Source organism: Rutilus rutilus, assembly GCF_951802725.1.
Source record: "Rutilus rutilus genome assembly, chromosome: 18".
Lineage (NCBI taxonomy): Eukaryota > Metazoa > Chordata > Actinopteri > Cypriniformes > Leuciscidae > Rutilus > Rutilus rutilus.
In genome coordinates this window covers 3644492-3659487 of record NC_140231.1, presented here as the reverse complement: position 1 = coordinate 3659487, position 14996 = coordinate 3644492, and the positions used below count along the sequence as shown (strand labels likewise).

The 14996-nt window shown below is 36.9% G+C and overlaps 1 protein-coding gene across 1 annotated transcript in view; it reads left to right on the top strand.

Annotated features, from left to right (window-relative positions):
- cngk (cyclic nucleotide-gated potassium channel) overlaps positions 1-10087 on the top strand; it is a gene marked incomplete at both ends in the record, with an annotated part of 109638 nt that extends 99551 nt beyond the window's left edge. The window contains 8 exons of the mRNA XM_084387755.1: positions 1188-1432; positions 2940-3011; positions 3135-3406; positions 4984-5105; positions 6534-6760; positions 6899-7056; positions 9565-9668; positions 9801-10087. Coding sequence (XP_084243881.1) covers positions 1188-1432; positions 2940-3011; positions 3135-3406; positions 4984-5105; positions 6534-6760; positions 6899-7056; positions 9565-9668; positions 9801-10087 — 1487 coding nt within the window. The remainder of the gene's footprint in view (positions 1-1187; positions 1433-2939; positions 3012-3134; positions 3407-4983; positions 5106-6533; positions 6761-6898; positions 7057-9564; positions 9669-9800) is intronic.
- Between the last annotated feature and the right edge of the window lie 4909 nt (positions 10088-14996).

Genomic DNA, 14996 nt, shown 5'->3' with positions numbered 1-14996 from the left:
GGGTTACATGTTCAAACTTGTGTAAATAACAAATAAATGTAAATAAATTTATGCTGGCTGATGAAATTGAGAATCACAACCCATTAATTTTTTGGCAAAATTATAACCCAGTATATAATTTCATCATGGCGATAACATTCCCATGTCTAATGCGTCTGTGTATGATGCCAAAGTATACTCATTGAAAGCAATGGAGTTCCCTGTTTGTTGAAACCGTGACGCCTACGGATGCCTTGAGCGTCTTAATTGTGACTCGGAAGGAACTTGACCATGCTTCAGTAGTTGATGCCTTGGGAGTGAGAATGGGTTGTATGGTGCCATTGTAAAAATTTCTGAGTAAACACAAGAAGGAGGTCGATATCTTTGCTCTAATCAGTGCAGAATACTATTTACAAAGCCCAAGAAGCACCCGGTGTTGAGCAATGACTTTTTCTGTAACATTCCAGTATTAAAAAATAAATATTGCATTGTGTTCGGATCCCTCTTCTTCTTCTTTTTTTAAGGATAAACATCTTGCAGGTTCTGCAAAGGGTATGCAGGCACGTGCCAAATTGTCCATATAGTTTATCTGGCTCTGTCTGTCTCAAACACACTACGTTATTAATTGCTGCGTTATGTGAAGTCGGCATGAAACAGAAGTTGAGATAGAATTTTCTTCCCTATTGTGATGTATATCCAAGTGAAACGGCTTCTGGAATGAGAAAAAAATAAATAATAATATGGCGAGACTGAATTTCGTCCTCGGGAATTAATTGGATTGCAGTAAGTTGGCCATTTCTAACTACATTGAGTCAGATCCGAATGCCAGTTTGCAGTCAGTTGTGGAGGATATTTAGTCCTACCCTCCGGCGGGACGTACTGTACGTGATGAAGAGAACAGATGCTGTTTCAAGGGGAGGTTAATGTATTCTATTTAAGATTACGAGGACATATGATTATTTTGTGCACAGTTAAATTTAAGTTAAAAAAAACTACAACATTCTGTAAAAAAAATAAAAATAATTATACTTTTCATGGTGACTTGAAGATAAAAGATGTATTTACGATTCCTGAAATTGGTCTCAGAATCAAAATTATACAGTGTGCTGTTAACACACCTACAATTATTATTCATCTCCCACCTTTCTCTTGACTGCATTTTCATCTGATGAACACAATATGTAATATGATGTTTTCGTCTCTTACAGGTGCAAAATTCTTTAGGGATAACATGGCTGAGAAAGAGCACAGAGCTAAACTCCGTTCACGTCCTTTGGCCATTAGACTGTGCACATCAATCTCATCAATGCTCATCCGGTTTTTCCTGAAGATTTTCATCAACATAAGAGAAGTACACAACAAAACCATTGCTCCTGAGAACAGTTTTCGAGTGGTCTTTCAGTACATTTCCTGTCTGCTGATCACAATTCTTTTCTGGGCAATAACATTCATGGTGTGTATCTTTTGTGCAATTTAGCAGTTCTCTTAGTTAGAGGCAATGCAATGAAATTCATACATTTTAAAATGTGACAAAGTGTAACTTTGATGTTTTTCAAACAGCTTTCTACTGTATAGGCTAGCTAGTTATATTGAAAGCCCATTTTGCCAGCGGTGAAGTAACCCTTTAAGTGTCAAACTACTTATTGGGGCCACTATATATGACATACAGAGGTGGTTTTTCAGGCAATTCAAAAAAGGAATATTTCGCAAAACTGCAATGGAAACTTTTTATGAAATTTTTTAAGGTCACCTGGCGTACGTAAAAGTCAATCATTATTTAAAGATGACGCGGTATGTTTGAACAGAAGACGAGAGTTTTTTTTATTAAACTCATAAAAAACAAAAAGTATCACAGGAATAAGGGATTCTAAACAACAAAGAAATGCCACAATTTATCAAGACTTTAAAGCAGATAGGAGGGAGAAACACCTCATAGGTGCCGCTCCCAAGTATAAGGGGCTTTCCTTGCCATTAATGCTTGGATCACACACCTATGTCTCCTTCTATTAAAAAGAATGGCTATTGCGTAAACCTACCAACATCTGTTGCCATGATTGTTGGAATGACTTCTCACGAGAGAAACTATGAACATAGTTGTGGTGTGGAGTGGACTCAGCTATTAGAGTGATTTTTAAGCTTTATAACGATGACAAAACAGGAACAATATCTTTTTTTTTTTTTCAGCTGATGAATGATATAAATATCGACAGCCAATCGAAATCATTCCTACTTGAGCTTTAATGGTTCATTGATGGTGGCTGAAACTGGTGAAATAAATCCTATAGACTTAAAGGGTTAGTTCACCCAAAAATGAAACTTCCATCACTAATTTCTCACCCTCGTGTCGTTCCAAACCCGTAAGACTTTTGTTTATCTTCTGAACACAAATTAAAATCTTTTTGGTGAAATCTGATAGCTTTATGTCCCATTATTGATAGCCAATGCGACTTAAAGTAATCCATGTGACTCCAGCGGCTTAACCTCCATTTTATGAAGTGACGGGTGCGTTGTTTGCGCAAAAAACCTTTATTTCCAAAATATTAATCTCCAACGCGTGTTTACGCAACAACGCCTGCTTTTGTGTAAACACAACAGACATGCGCCGTGGTTCTCTCATGGAGATTAATATTTTGAAAACATCTCAGATTTCATCAAAAAGATCTTTATTTGTGTGCCGAGATAAACAGAAGTCTTGTGGGTTTGGAACGACATAAAGGTGAGTATTAATGACAGACTTTTTGGGTGATCTAACCCTTTAAACTAAAAGAAGAAACCTTATTCAAAACTCTTCAAGCTTTTTTGAATTTGGGTTTATTTCAAGTACATTATGTAAGACAGTTCGGCTGTCTGTTACAGAATCCCTTACTCTAAAGGATTCTCTTAGTTAAACATTAAGTACTGGCACAAAAACTAAATCTAAAATGGCTTTCCTCTGTTCTCTCTCTCTCTCTCTCTCTCAGCCCGCTGTGTTTGATGTGAACTGGTATTTGTTAATGCTCACAAAGATTGTTGAGTTCGTTCAGATATGTGAGGTAAGACAAAGATTATCACAGATTTAACTCAAGATTATTCCCCAAACGTAACAAAAAAAACTACATTATAGCTAAGGATGTAGACCTTATTAAACTGAATTCTTCCCACCTTTTTTTTTCCAGATCTTCCTGAAGTTTCACTTTTCTCATTATGATGACGGTGGAACAGATATTTCAGATTACAAATCAACGTCCCATAATTACATGACGAGCAAATTCGGATATATCTTTGATATGATCTGTTCATTTCCATATGGCCTTCTAGTTATATACCAAATGGAAAAGGATCCAGCCAATTTTCTGCCTATGATTATTTATGTCCGGATTGCTCACTTGCCACGCATTATTTCACTATTAGTGTTTATGTGGAAAGAAGAACAATCAGTAACATCCAAGTATGTCTTTTAGTGATACTTGTCCATTAACATGATTTACATTTAATATTCCTTGCATGTCCCTAAAATCCATTGGTCCAACTTTAACTACTGTGTACTAACATTAAACAAACTAGTAGGGGAGAGCCGGGACAGTTGAAACACTTTTCATATAAATGTCGTTTTCTAAGATAAGGTTACAGATAGATTTTTAATTTTTTTGTGATTAACAACTCACATATGTGTTCTCTTAGTATCATGTGTTATTCGGTACAAATATAGAATGATTTAAGTAAAAATTGACTTTGAACGGTAGTTGTGCTTTGCAACACAGTGGTGGGACGGATGAAACATAACAGTTTAAACGGCAACTTTTCATCTAATGCTTATTTTTGTGAACAATACCTGACAAGTAACTTATGTACATATTGTTACAAACATATTTTGTAATTTATTTTAATTTAAAGGTTCATATTAACCATTTTTACAATAGGCAATAAGCCTATGCTCATTTTGTAATCTTTCTAATGGGCTATTTTGACGAAGATAGACAAATCCGTTTACAATTCACTTTCTTACATTTCTTCCTTGAGTCATATTGAGTGTTTGCTGGTTGAATAGCCTGTTATTATGAAGAAAACGAGGTCACCCAGAAGACAATAAATGAAATTTATTGAAGATTGAAGATTGGACAATTGATGATTATTACAGAGATAGCGCGTGTTGCGTAATTGAAAATTAATTTGCATTAAAAGAAACAAAAGTCTAGAAACAGTATATGATTCTATGAACAGTATAGGCTATGACCAGGTTTAACAGGCAGGACGCGCTGTCGGGACAGTTTAAACACTTGTTTTAAACATCCCGACAGCGCCTCCTGTCATTTAAACCTCTTTTGCCCTTAAACTAAAAAACTCTGATAATGCACACTTAAGGGTGTGTTGCAGTACTAATACACATGAAACAATAAATCCAACTTGTCAGTCAAAAAAAAGTACCGCACGAAAGAATTCACTCACCGCACACAAAAAAAGCTTTGCGGCTTTAACTCCAAAACGGCAAACCGTAAAGAAGAAATGTTTTCGCGGGTATGGTAGGCATTGCGTGCTGTACGTGCTAACGAAATTTGACGTACATGACGTGAGTGGGTTTCAAGGAAATCTCAGTGTTTCATCCGTCCCGCGTTTCAATCAGCCCGGCTCTCCCCTACAGACATGTTTTTACATTGTACTGATATTTTAAAAAAGTAAAAATAATAATTGTAATTAATTTTTGTAATTACATCTGTAATTACACTGTTGACCTTCCCTTACACCTTAACTCACCCTTAAACCTAACCATACCACCAAACCTGTCCCTAATCTAATTCGTATCCCACCTCAATAGCAGCACAAGTGTTTCACAAAATAGCATCAACACAATAAGTACATTGCACCTAAATATATTTTTTTTTAATGTAAGTGCATAGTAGTTAAAGACACCTGATATAATGTGTGACCAATCTTATGTTTTTAAAATATATATTATGTTATTGTACGTCTCGTTTTTTCATTTGCAAAACAATGTCCATTTGTATTTTTCCTCGTTTTTTTTTTCAGTGTTCTGACCATTAGGATGATCAAGTACTTTGTACACTCAATCCTCTTTGTCCACTGTGCGGCAGTGCTCTGCATTTCATTTGTTGAAAGTCATGGAATAATGTCATGGATTGCCGATACAGGTGAGGAAATAAATAAACATAGGACAATTTAAAGGAGTCAGAGCGTGAGATATCAAAATCCCCTTGATCTTTTGAAATGACGTAATATACCATAACTTTCAAAACGTCCATTTGTTTTATTTCAGTCTTATCTTACTAGCTTTTGCAGCATTAAAATAAACGTAATTTAGTATTACATTATTAAAACCTTGACTAACATCATAAGCAGGCACCAGTCAAAAAATAAACAAAAGGATGAAAAAAATGATCATGTGAACTGAGGCAGCTGGTACCAACATCATAAAGGTTCCTAAGTATCACGTAACATGATGTATATAAACTTGCATGATGAGGAATACTTCAAGGAGGAAAGGCTTTATTAACAAATACTCAGGAAACAGGCTTAACTCAGGAGAAATACACGTATACATTGACGCTATCATTAACGAGAACCGACAAACACTAAGGGAGAACTGAAGGCTTATAAGCATGAACAAACAAAGGGAACTAATAAGCTGAATAACAAGAGACAGGTGAATAAAATGACTAAATAAAATTACTTTTTTGTGCACTGGAAGACAGAATGTGTATCGATTTAGATTTATGGAATTGGCACACGCATTACATTTATTGTCATTAACTGACAATAAATCCAGAATAAATGCAAAGAAAAAAATGATAAAATTAACTTTATTCATGATTCAGATTTATTCATGAAAGAAAAAATAATCACTGTCAGGACAGATCATAAAACAAAGTGCTTTTAACTATTTTACATTTAAAAATCTGTAAATTTGTGTGTAAAAAAGATTTGATTTGAAAAGTTAGTTATATTCAAGCTGTTTACATCTCTTATTGACATTGTGTTTATACGTTGTGGTTATTCAGAACTCACGCTGAACAAACTCAGTGGTGTTGAGCGGATTCTGACTAACATAAACACATCTGATTGGCCATTGCGTTCACACGTTCAACAGATATGTCTGTGATTGGATTGAAAGCTCAACACTGCTGCAACATGTTGTGAATAGAAACCTTTGACGCTCTTCACAGAGCACGTACACAAACAGTCACGGGAGCGTTTTAAAGCAGCCGGCTATCAGCGGTACTGCAGAACGGAAGATATCCTCATGATAAATGATCAAATGGCGGGTGCCAAAATATTTTAAATTCAGGAAAAACCCTGGGTGCTTTAATAATGGCATTGCATATATGTAATATCACTGCGTATATGTGATATCATTATATGATTACATAAACTGTTGAATTGTTTTATTGAATCGCTTCATTGAAATGAACTGTCTGAAAGAACCAGTTTACTGAAAAAGATCCCATCACTATGGTCCACCAGCTAGACCAGCACAATACCAGCTGGACCAACATGGAATTCATGCTGGTTTTATGTTGAATTTTTCAGCAGGGCTAATTTTTTTTTTCTCTCCTTTGCAGAGATCTATGACTTCACTGAAATGTATAGATATGCAACGTACTGGTTATTACAAATTTACACAACAACAGGATATGGTGATATAAAGGCAACGAACTTGGGAGAAGTGATGGCATTGGTTATGCTAATGATTCTGTCTAAATTTCAAGTGGTTTATAAAATTGGACTTCTCATCGCTACACAAACAAACAAGAGAACACGGCAGGAAGCCTTTGAGGAAAAACTGCAGGTAATTGTGAACATTACATCTTGAAGAACAAGAGTCTCAAATACAGTGTGTATGACGTTGTAAAGTGTTTGATAAATTGCAAGGACATTTTTCCTCTAGTTATGATCTATTTCAGAATAACCTTGTTATCTGTTCCAGACTATTCAGGGGTACATGATGCTTGAGAGAATCCCATCTGCATTACAAAATCGGGTGACGCAGTTCTACAATTATCGGTGGAACCGCACTAGAGGGACATGCGCAGAGGTTTTGTTCCAAGGCATCCCCATCTCTTTGAAAATGGAGATTGTGTCAAGGTAAACAAGCCTAAGGCCGGGTGTCCACCAAAGCATTTTTAGCCACCTGAAAATACCTCGCTGTGCTGCTTGAGAGCGATTAGGCAGCGCAGCATTTTTTTGTTTTGTTTTTTTCCAGTTGAGACGCTTCGCTTGCTATGCTTCTTCCCGAATAGGAGTCTATAACAGCCCTATAACCTGAACATGAGAAAATTATTAAATTGGCAAAATTGTAGAGATTGCAAGTAGGGCTGGGCGATATGACCAAAAAAAAATATCACGATAATTTTTTTTTATATCAGTCGATATCGATAATTATCACGATAAAAGTCAAAGCTTTATTTCTTTCAAGTTTAAAGGCAGATTTTTCCTCCTAAGTGAAAGTTGTAGAAACCAGAGCGTTAATTGTGGTTTTAAACTACTCTTTATTGTCAGAACATATCAGGACAAACACTTGCCAAACATTCAAACATTTGTCATTTTTCCTTAACAAAATAAATATCTTTATTGGACAATTGATTTCTTAGTTTCTGCATGTGCTAATTTTTATTTGGTAAAATGTAACATTCTAACTGTTTGAGTTTTATTAAACTTAACCATTGGTCATCCAGTATCATGCATTTAGATCATAACCTCACTATCATGGCAAAATGTAACTTTATGGTTTCTATGGTATTTGTATGAAAAACAGTAGCCTAAATACATTATTAAATACTGTAATTATATTCCATCAGTCCTTTAATACATCGTCTACATTAATAATATAATACAATTCAATATGTATATCCCACATTTCATGGTGCAGTTAATATTACTAGGCTAACCTTACAGTAAATCCATGGTAAATGATGGGAATTTGTAGACGGAAAAGCCTTCTGCGCACAGTGTTTGTCAGCGCTGTTTCATCTGCCTTTAAACTGGTTTAAATCACTGAGACATTTGTGTTCTTCGCTGAATTCAAGCGCTTCTCACTTGATCGCATCGGCTCTAGTGAGCTCGCGCTGCGCTGCCGTTTGGACTTTGAGCTGAGCGGATAAATGGTCCGTGTGGCGCGCGGTTCAAATGAGTTGCGTTCACTTTTGGCGCATAAACATTATCGAACATTTATTGAACTCTTGATATCGTTTTATCGAGAAAAATTATATCGCGATAATTATCGTTATCGTTTTATCGCCCAGCCCTAATTGTAATGATTAGTGATTTGGCCCATTTTGGAGTCTCTACCAACTCTATAGCGCCACCACCAATTAAAAAATTCACTTTTGAACCCTTTGTTCTGGAAAGATGATAGTATACCCTAGTATACCTGATTCCTCTCATCATGCTGATCACATTCAACATCTTACATTAAGACTCCACCCTCGCCACTCCTCCTTTAAATTTAGTCAAATTCTTACGAAAATTGGCTCAGATGATCTTTGGACCAAGCCACACAGACATGACTAAACAATTTTTTTATTCATCTTGGTTAAAAATTTATGATTTCATAAACGTAACAATGCGGACCCAAAATTGGTTCAGAGGCTGTATCTCAGACAAACTTTGATCAATCGATATGAAAATTGGTACACTTTATCGAAACCATGATCCGAGAGAACATGCCAAATGTGGGGAACAGCATTTTGTCACAGAATCATGATCTTGGTGTCGTGCTGAATCCGTAGATACTGATTTATCCAGGATCGGATGAACCACTTGCCATTTTGAATCTTGTCATAAATTGTGATTTCTTTTTAACAATTTGACAGAATTTGTTATGGATCATTGACAGGTACCGGAGAAGTTTGAACACAGTGCCAACTAGTGTTCCAGAGATATAAGGTTTTTTGCAAAAATGCTTATAACTTTTGAAAACATCGTTCAAAATTAGTTTTCTCTGTGTCGTTGTACTGATCTATCTTCCTCTAGGATCAGAAACAAGTGTTTTTGTTCATTTTGAGGTCATTCTCACCGTTACTTTGGAACCAGCTGTTTTTCATGTACATTCAATTTCTGCAATTTCTTGCACTTCCAGCCCCTTCAGGAGCTTGGCCCTGTATCGCTGCTTGCAGCTATATTTATGCTTCTTGTTTTCGTATGTTGACATTGCACACGCAAGATGTTGTGGTTGGTCGGTGTGGTATTTGTCCCGCCCCTCCACCACTGTGATTGGACAGCTGGGTAAAAAGTAACAGTGATGAACGCTGCATTTTACCCAAATCTGAACATTCTCCAACTCTCTGCGACGGATATAAAATGAAATAGTCGCTCAGCGCCTCGTCGCGCTGCTGGCTTTTTAAAAACGCGGCGCTCCCATTGAAAACAATTGTAAAAATATGCTAGCTTTGGGGAAAAAAACGCTTTGGTGTACACACGGCCTAACTAGTTTTTTTGGGCAACATTTGTTTTTTACAGAATGAGAGATGAGATTATTGTATGAGGTGCACAATATATCGATGCTTATGATCGTATTTGCCATTTTCCCATTTAAATAACATTAAAATGTTTTTGAATTTGGTCATAATTATTACTTTTTTGTTTCTGGTTTAGAATCTGCATACAGCATTTCAAGAGGCATCAGTTATTCTCCCACTTCACAGTAACTGTCCTGAGGGAACTTTCCTCCAAAATTATCTTCCGAAGTTTCCCTGCTGGTAATCATTTGATAAATCTTTGATTGTCTATAACTGGAAGAGATATTTGCCTCAAGCTTACAGCTTTACAACATTACTAAAGATCTATTGTTGCATATTGATTTTTTTTCTTTTTCTTTTTTTTTTTTTAAGGGGAACATATTTACAGAAAGGGAGACATCAGCACTGGAATGTACGTGATCATAATTGGCAAGGTGGATCTGTCCCAGGACATAAGAGGTAAAAGCGCTTTTCAGCGTCTCTCTGCTGGAGCAGCTTTCGGTGATCACTCTTTACTGGAACGTAAACACCGTGACACTGCCATAGCCTCAAACTATGTGGATATTGCCCTACTCTCCAAAAACTCTTTGGACAGTCTAGGTCTCTTATATCCCGTTGCTGTGAGCCATGTGCTACAGAAAGCATCTGATACTCTATAGCCGTAGGATACTTGTCACGCTTCTTTACTGTGATAGAAGTATAGTAGTTATCAGTAACTACTGATAGTAGTTTATTGATCAGACAGATAGCTGTGTGGTAGGTATATTGTTAAGTGTTACTGCAAGTTCATATTATTTTAGGATATTTTGTTAATTTACTATAATAGATTTTGTAATGTAATATTAATGTATATAGTGGTGCTGCTGATAAAAGCGATAGTGTTCATTTGTCATGTTCTATTAGTCTGATATATAAATAACTAAATTTCCAAATGAAATAAAAATCTTCAAACTTGCATATCATGTGCTGACAATTTATCCTCCAGTGTATTACTCTATGAAAATACATATATTTAATTATTTTATATGAAAGGATTTGAATAGGAAAACAATTATACAATTATAAATGAAGAGGCTCTTTTTTTTTAAGGCTAAGTGTAAAAAGCATTTAATGCTAAAATGAATATACCAGTATTTTCTTTGCATAATTAGTGTTCAGTGCTATTCATAATAACTACATATTAAATATAAATGTATTGTCGGAACTTAGAGCGAATCAGGCAGCGATGACGTGATCAGACCTGTGCTGACAGTGCAGAGAGCCACTCTCTGTCCACAATCCAGGACCATTAAATAAGAGACCTATCAATTGGGATGCCAGGCAGTCTGAAACAAACTACAGGCATGAAAACTCCTCACCTTTCGGGCGAAATTCGCCGTTTTAAAACCAAAATGTGTCACCTACGTGATTTGTGCAGATCCGATGAGAAAATATTTATTGGGGGGTGGGGGGGTCGTGGCCAGCATTTACCCGCTATATCTCTATATTTACCATAATCTCCGCAGCTTTAAAAAAAACAATCATCATTCCTAATGCCGAAACCTGACAGCCAATCCGAGTCAGAGTAGGGCAGAATTGTTTTGTGTTCAGAAGTCTTTTACACCGTGAGTCTGACAACTGGACACTGCCGAACAAAGAGCCGCACGTCGGAAAGCAAGCCTGAGATAAGTTAGCTTACAATGTTAACTGTCCTGTCAGATACAGACAGCGATGTTGCCAGTGTCATTATTTTTAATTTTGACATAGAAGAGGGCGGGATAATATCGCGAGCGGGCGCGGGCGCCGTGAGCGCTGAGCGAGCAGGAACAAGTAGTGAGTTGTCATCGAAAAAGATGGTTAACGCAAAAAAGCTGTCGGGGGCTAAAAATAGAAAAAGAGAGAGGGGAAAGGAGATGGCATGTCAATTGATGCGACAGCAGCTAAATAAGTGGATGGTGAAAGGCTACAGGTAGGATTTTGTTTTGTGTGACGTCCAGGCATGTACTGCCATCGGGACTACCGGGAGATTCCCGGTGGGCCGACGTGGTTTTTGGGCCGATACATCTCATACTTTTTTGGTTTGTTTTTTGTCTTAACGGCACATAAAACTCGTACATCGGCGGCCCATTCGTTTTGTTTTGCTTAATTGGCGGCGCTGGGTTAGTGCGTAACTAGTTAGTTAGTTTTTTTTCTGACACCCCATGAAACACGTAGATCAGCGGCCCATTGGTTCTTTTCTTGATTGACACTGGGATAGCCCAATCACATCTTTAATGTGAAGTATAGAAATATACTCTTTCAAGTATAGAAATTAGTTCAAAACTAATTATGTTATAACTAATTACTAATTAATTTTTCAGTGCATTTGTTTTACAATATATGGCTATTACTATCATGGGATTAATATTATAACTATTATTATGTAGTAGTAATCTAGACAGACACTGAATTTTTCTTTGTTTAATTTGCACCAGATTGATGAATTTAACAATAAAAAGCACAACATTTTCTTACGGGGGAGCATGCCCCCGAACCCCCTAGAGGGACAGAGGTCCACTCACCACAGTGATCCAAAAATCCTGTGAGAAACACTGGTATTGCTGAAAGTCAAAAGCACATTTTGTGTACACAGCAAGCCGCACAAGCCCTGAAAAGTGAAGCCAAAGCGCATTGATCGCCCCCCGGTGACTGGTCCTAGTATAGGTCATAAGCCCCGCCTCCCATTGTTATTCATTGTTATTCGGGACGCGAGACCAACTAAACAATTAAATTACACTTCAAATATATTTTTTCCAAAGACGGTTTCTGTCATTTATCCTTAGTTTTTATCACACTGATGTAAGTTCAAGTGTTTGTTTTTAAAATAAGTTCTCTGAGCAAAGTAGTCACTGAAACACCAACGGACTTTCTTTCGGGATCTTCGGAGGACTGAGGAGACTGGAGCTTTAAATTTAATATCTAAAGTGAAGTTTCATTGACAGAAGAAGCATGGACTCGACTGATCCTCCTGAAGTTCTGTTGCTGCTGGTGATGATTTACGGTCCGCACAAACGGGACTGAATCATTGACTAGATTCCTCATAAGCTGTTTGATCACAGGAAGCACTTGTCAATAAATTAATGTTTTACTGCACTTCCATGTAAATAAGTTTAATGTAATTATATACTATGGTAAAGTTTAAAACTGTAATCGTCCTGTAAGTTAATAGTTTGACAGTGTTTTTCTAAATACAGTTTATACTCTTATGTAGTTTCAAGTTTAGAGTACATTAAGAGTTTTGTAACTCTCAGTTCCTACAGTTGTTCATAAAAGTAATACCAAAAAACTTTAAGCTTTCCTTTCATTTGAGTTTGATCAAATGAAAATGTTCACGTTATTTATGTTACGTCTATGTTATATTTTTGTTGTATTGTCTATATTTTTGTGTATAGTTAAGACTTTCAATTTCTTTATCTGTGTTTTGTCCCGTTCCCGCCTTAATATTGGAGTATCTGTTTGTATATGAAAAACTGAAAAAAATCTGATTGTAAAAGGCCACACAATGTATTGTCATTTAAAGGGATACTCCACTTTTTTTGGAAATAGGCTCATTTTACAACTCCCCCAGAGTTAAAGAGTTGAGTTTTACCGTTTTCGAATCCATTCAGCCGATCTCCAGGTCTGGCGGTACCACTTTTAGCATAGCTTAGCATAGATCATTGAATCGGACAAGACCATTAGCATCTCTCTCAAAAAAATTAACAAAGAGTCTTGATATTTTTCCTATTTAAAACTTGACTTTTCTGTAGTTACATCGTGTACTAAGACCGACGGAAAATGAAAAGTTGCGATTTTCTAGGCTGAAATGGCTAGGAACTATACTCTCATTCCTGCGTAATAATCAAGAAACTTTGCTGCCTTACCATGAGTGCAGCAGGCGTAATGATATGATGGATATGGTCTTGTCCGATTCAATGATCTATGCTAAGCTATGCTAAAAGTGGTACCGCCAGACCCGGAGATCGGCTGAATGGATTCGAAAACGGTAAAACTCAACTCTTTAACTCTGGGGGAGTTGTAAAATGAGCCTATTTCCAAAAAAAGTGGAGTATCCCTTTAAACCTGCAATATGTGTAGTAAGAAAGTAATAAGTTACACATAGACAAGATGGGACAGGTCAATACTGATTAAATAATTATAAATCACTGGGGTTAATACCATTTATGAGTCTTCCCCTACCATCCTAGGAAAAAAAATATCGATCCCCAGATGTAGATATACATTTTGCTCCGTTTCGCTCGGACATTTAACGGCGTACACATAGACGCGAAATCACTCTGACATTTAACGGCGTAGACATACACGCGGAAGATGACGGTTAGTTTCGGCGTGAACATACACGCGGATAGCTCAAAATGCGTATAGATAACACGCCACTTGACTTGAAAGTGGCGTGTATGTTTACGCAAAGTCATGATGTCATGTTGCTTTGACAGACAGAAGACAATAAAACCTCATGTAATGTGAGGTGGAGGTCTTTATGTTGAGCCAATACATTTACTCTGGAATAAAAAAATAAAGAGACTGAAAGGGACAATGTGTAGGAATTTCTCCCATCTAGCGGTGAAATTGTATTTTGCATTCAAACGAATAGTGCTCTCCAGCGCCTCGCTTTTGCAAATGCGTGTTGCTTCTACGGTAGCCGTTATGTACCAAAAAGCTATGACAGAATGTCTTCTAATAGCACACTTCATCGAGTTTTCCTTCGGGTGAACAGCTTTTTGTTATTTCAAACGAATTGCAATTTGACACAACGAACAAACGGATGTTTGATAGAATTGAAAGTTTCCAAAGGCAGAGAAGCGACCAAGCAATGAAAAAAAAAGCTTGTAATGTAGACCGTAACATTGACTTACCTGTCGAGAAGAAAGCAGTGTCTTTTGAAAGCTTTCTCCTGCATCAACTCTTTCCACCTGGAAAAAGCTATCCCGACATTAAACCTTGTTTTTTGCAATCTCCGGTCCTGTGGCTCCACATAAGTTTGGTCATCCATTATAAATAACCGTGCAGTGCAGCCTTTTAAACTTGCCGGGGCAGTGACAAGCGTCTCTCAAATCTTCTTGTCCGGTTCAGCTGCTTTCAGTCACGTGACGCTGGCTCTGAACGAAAACACGTTGGCCTAGTACTCTTATGTCCCTCTCTGCTATTATAGTTTTTCAAGATGGCGGAACGACATGGAAGCCTCCGTGGACCTACCCGTCCCATGTATATAAAGATAATAAATTCTTAGTTCACGAGGATAAGTCAGATCATTGGCAGAGGTATTTGTACACCATTGAGGACATATTTATGAATAAAAATATTGATTTTAGATAAAATACTTTTAAAAAAGACACATTGTCCCTTTAAAAGTTAAAATATATACAGTATTTATTCAAACAAAAATAAGAAACAACCACATACAAACTCCTGACTACATTCACCGTGGGGAAAAAAATTGAGGAAGCCAAGTATGGCTGGGGAAAAGCAAGGGGTTTAGAAGAGGAGGAAGAGCTGTGACAGGACGGTGTGATGGCACAAAAGAGTGCACATTAATCATCACGTAAAGTA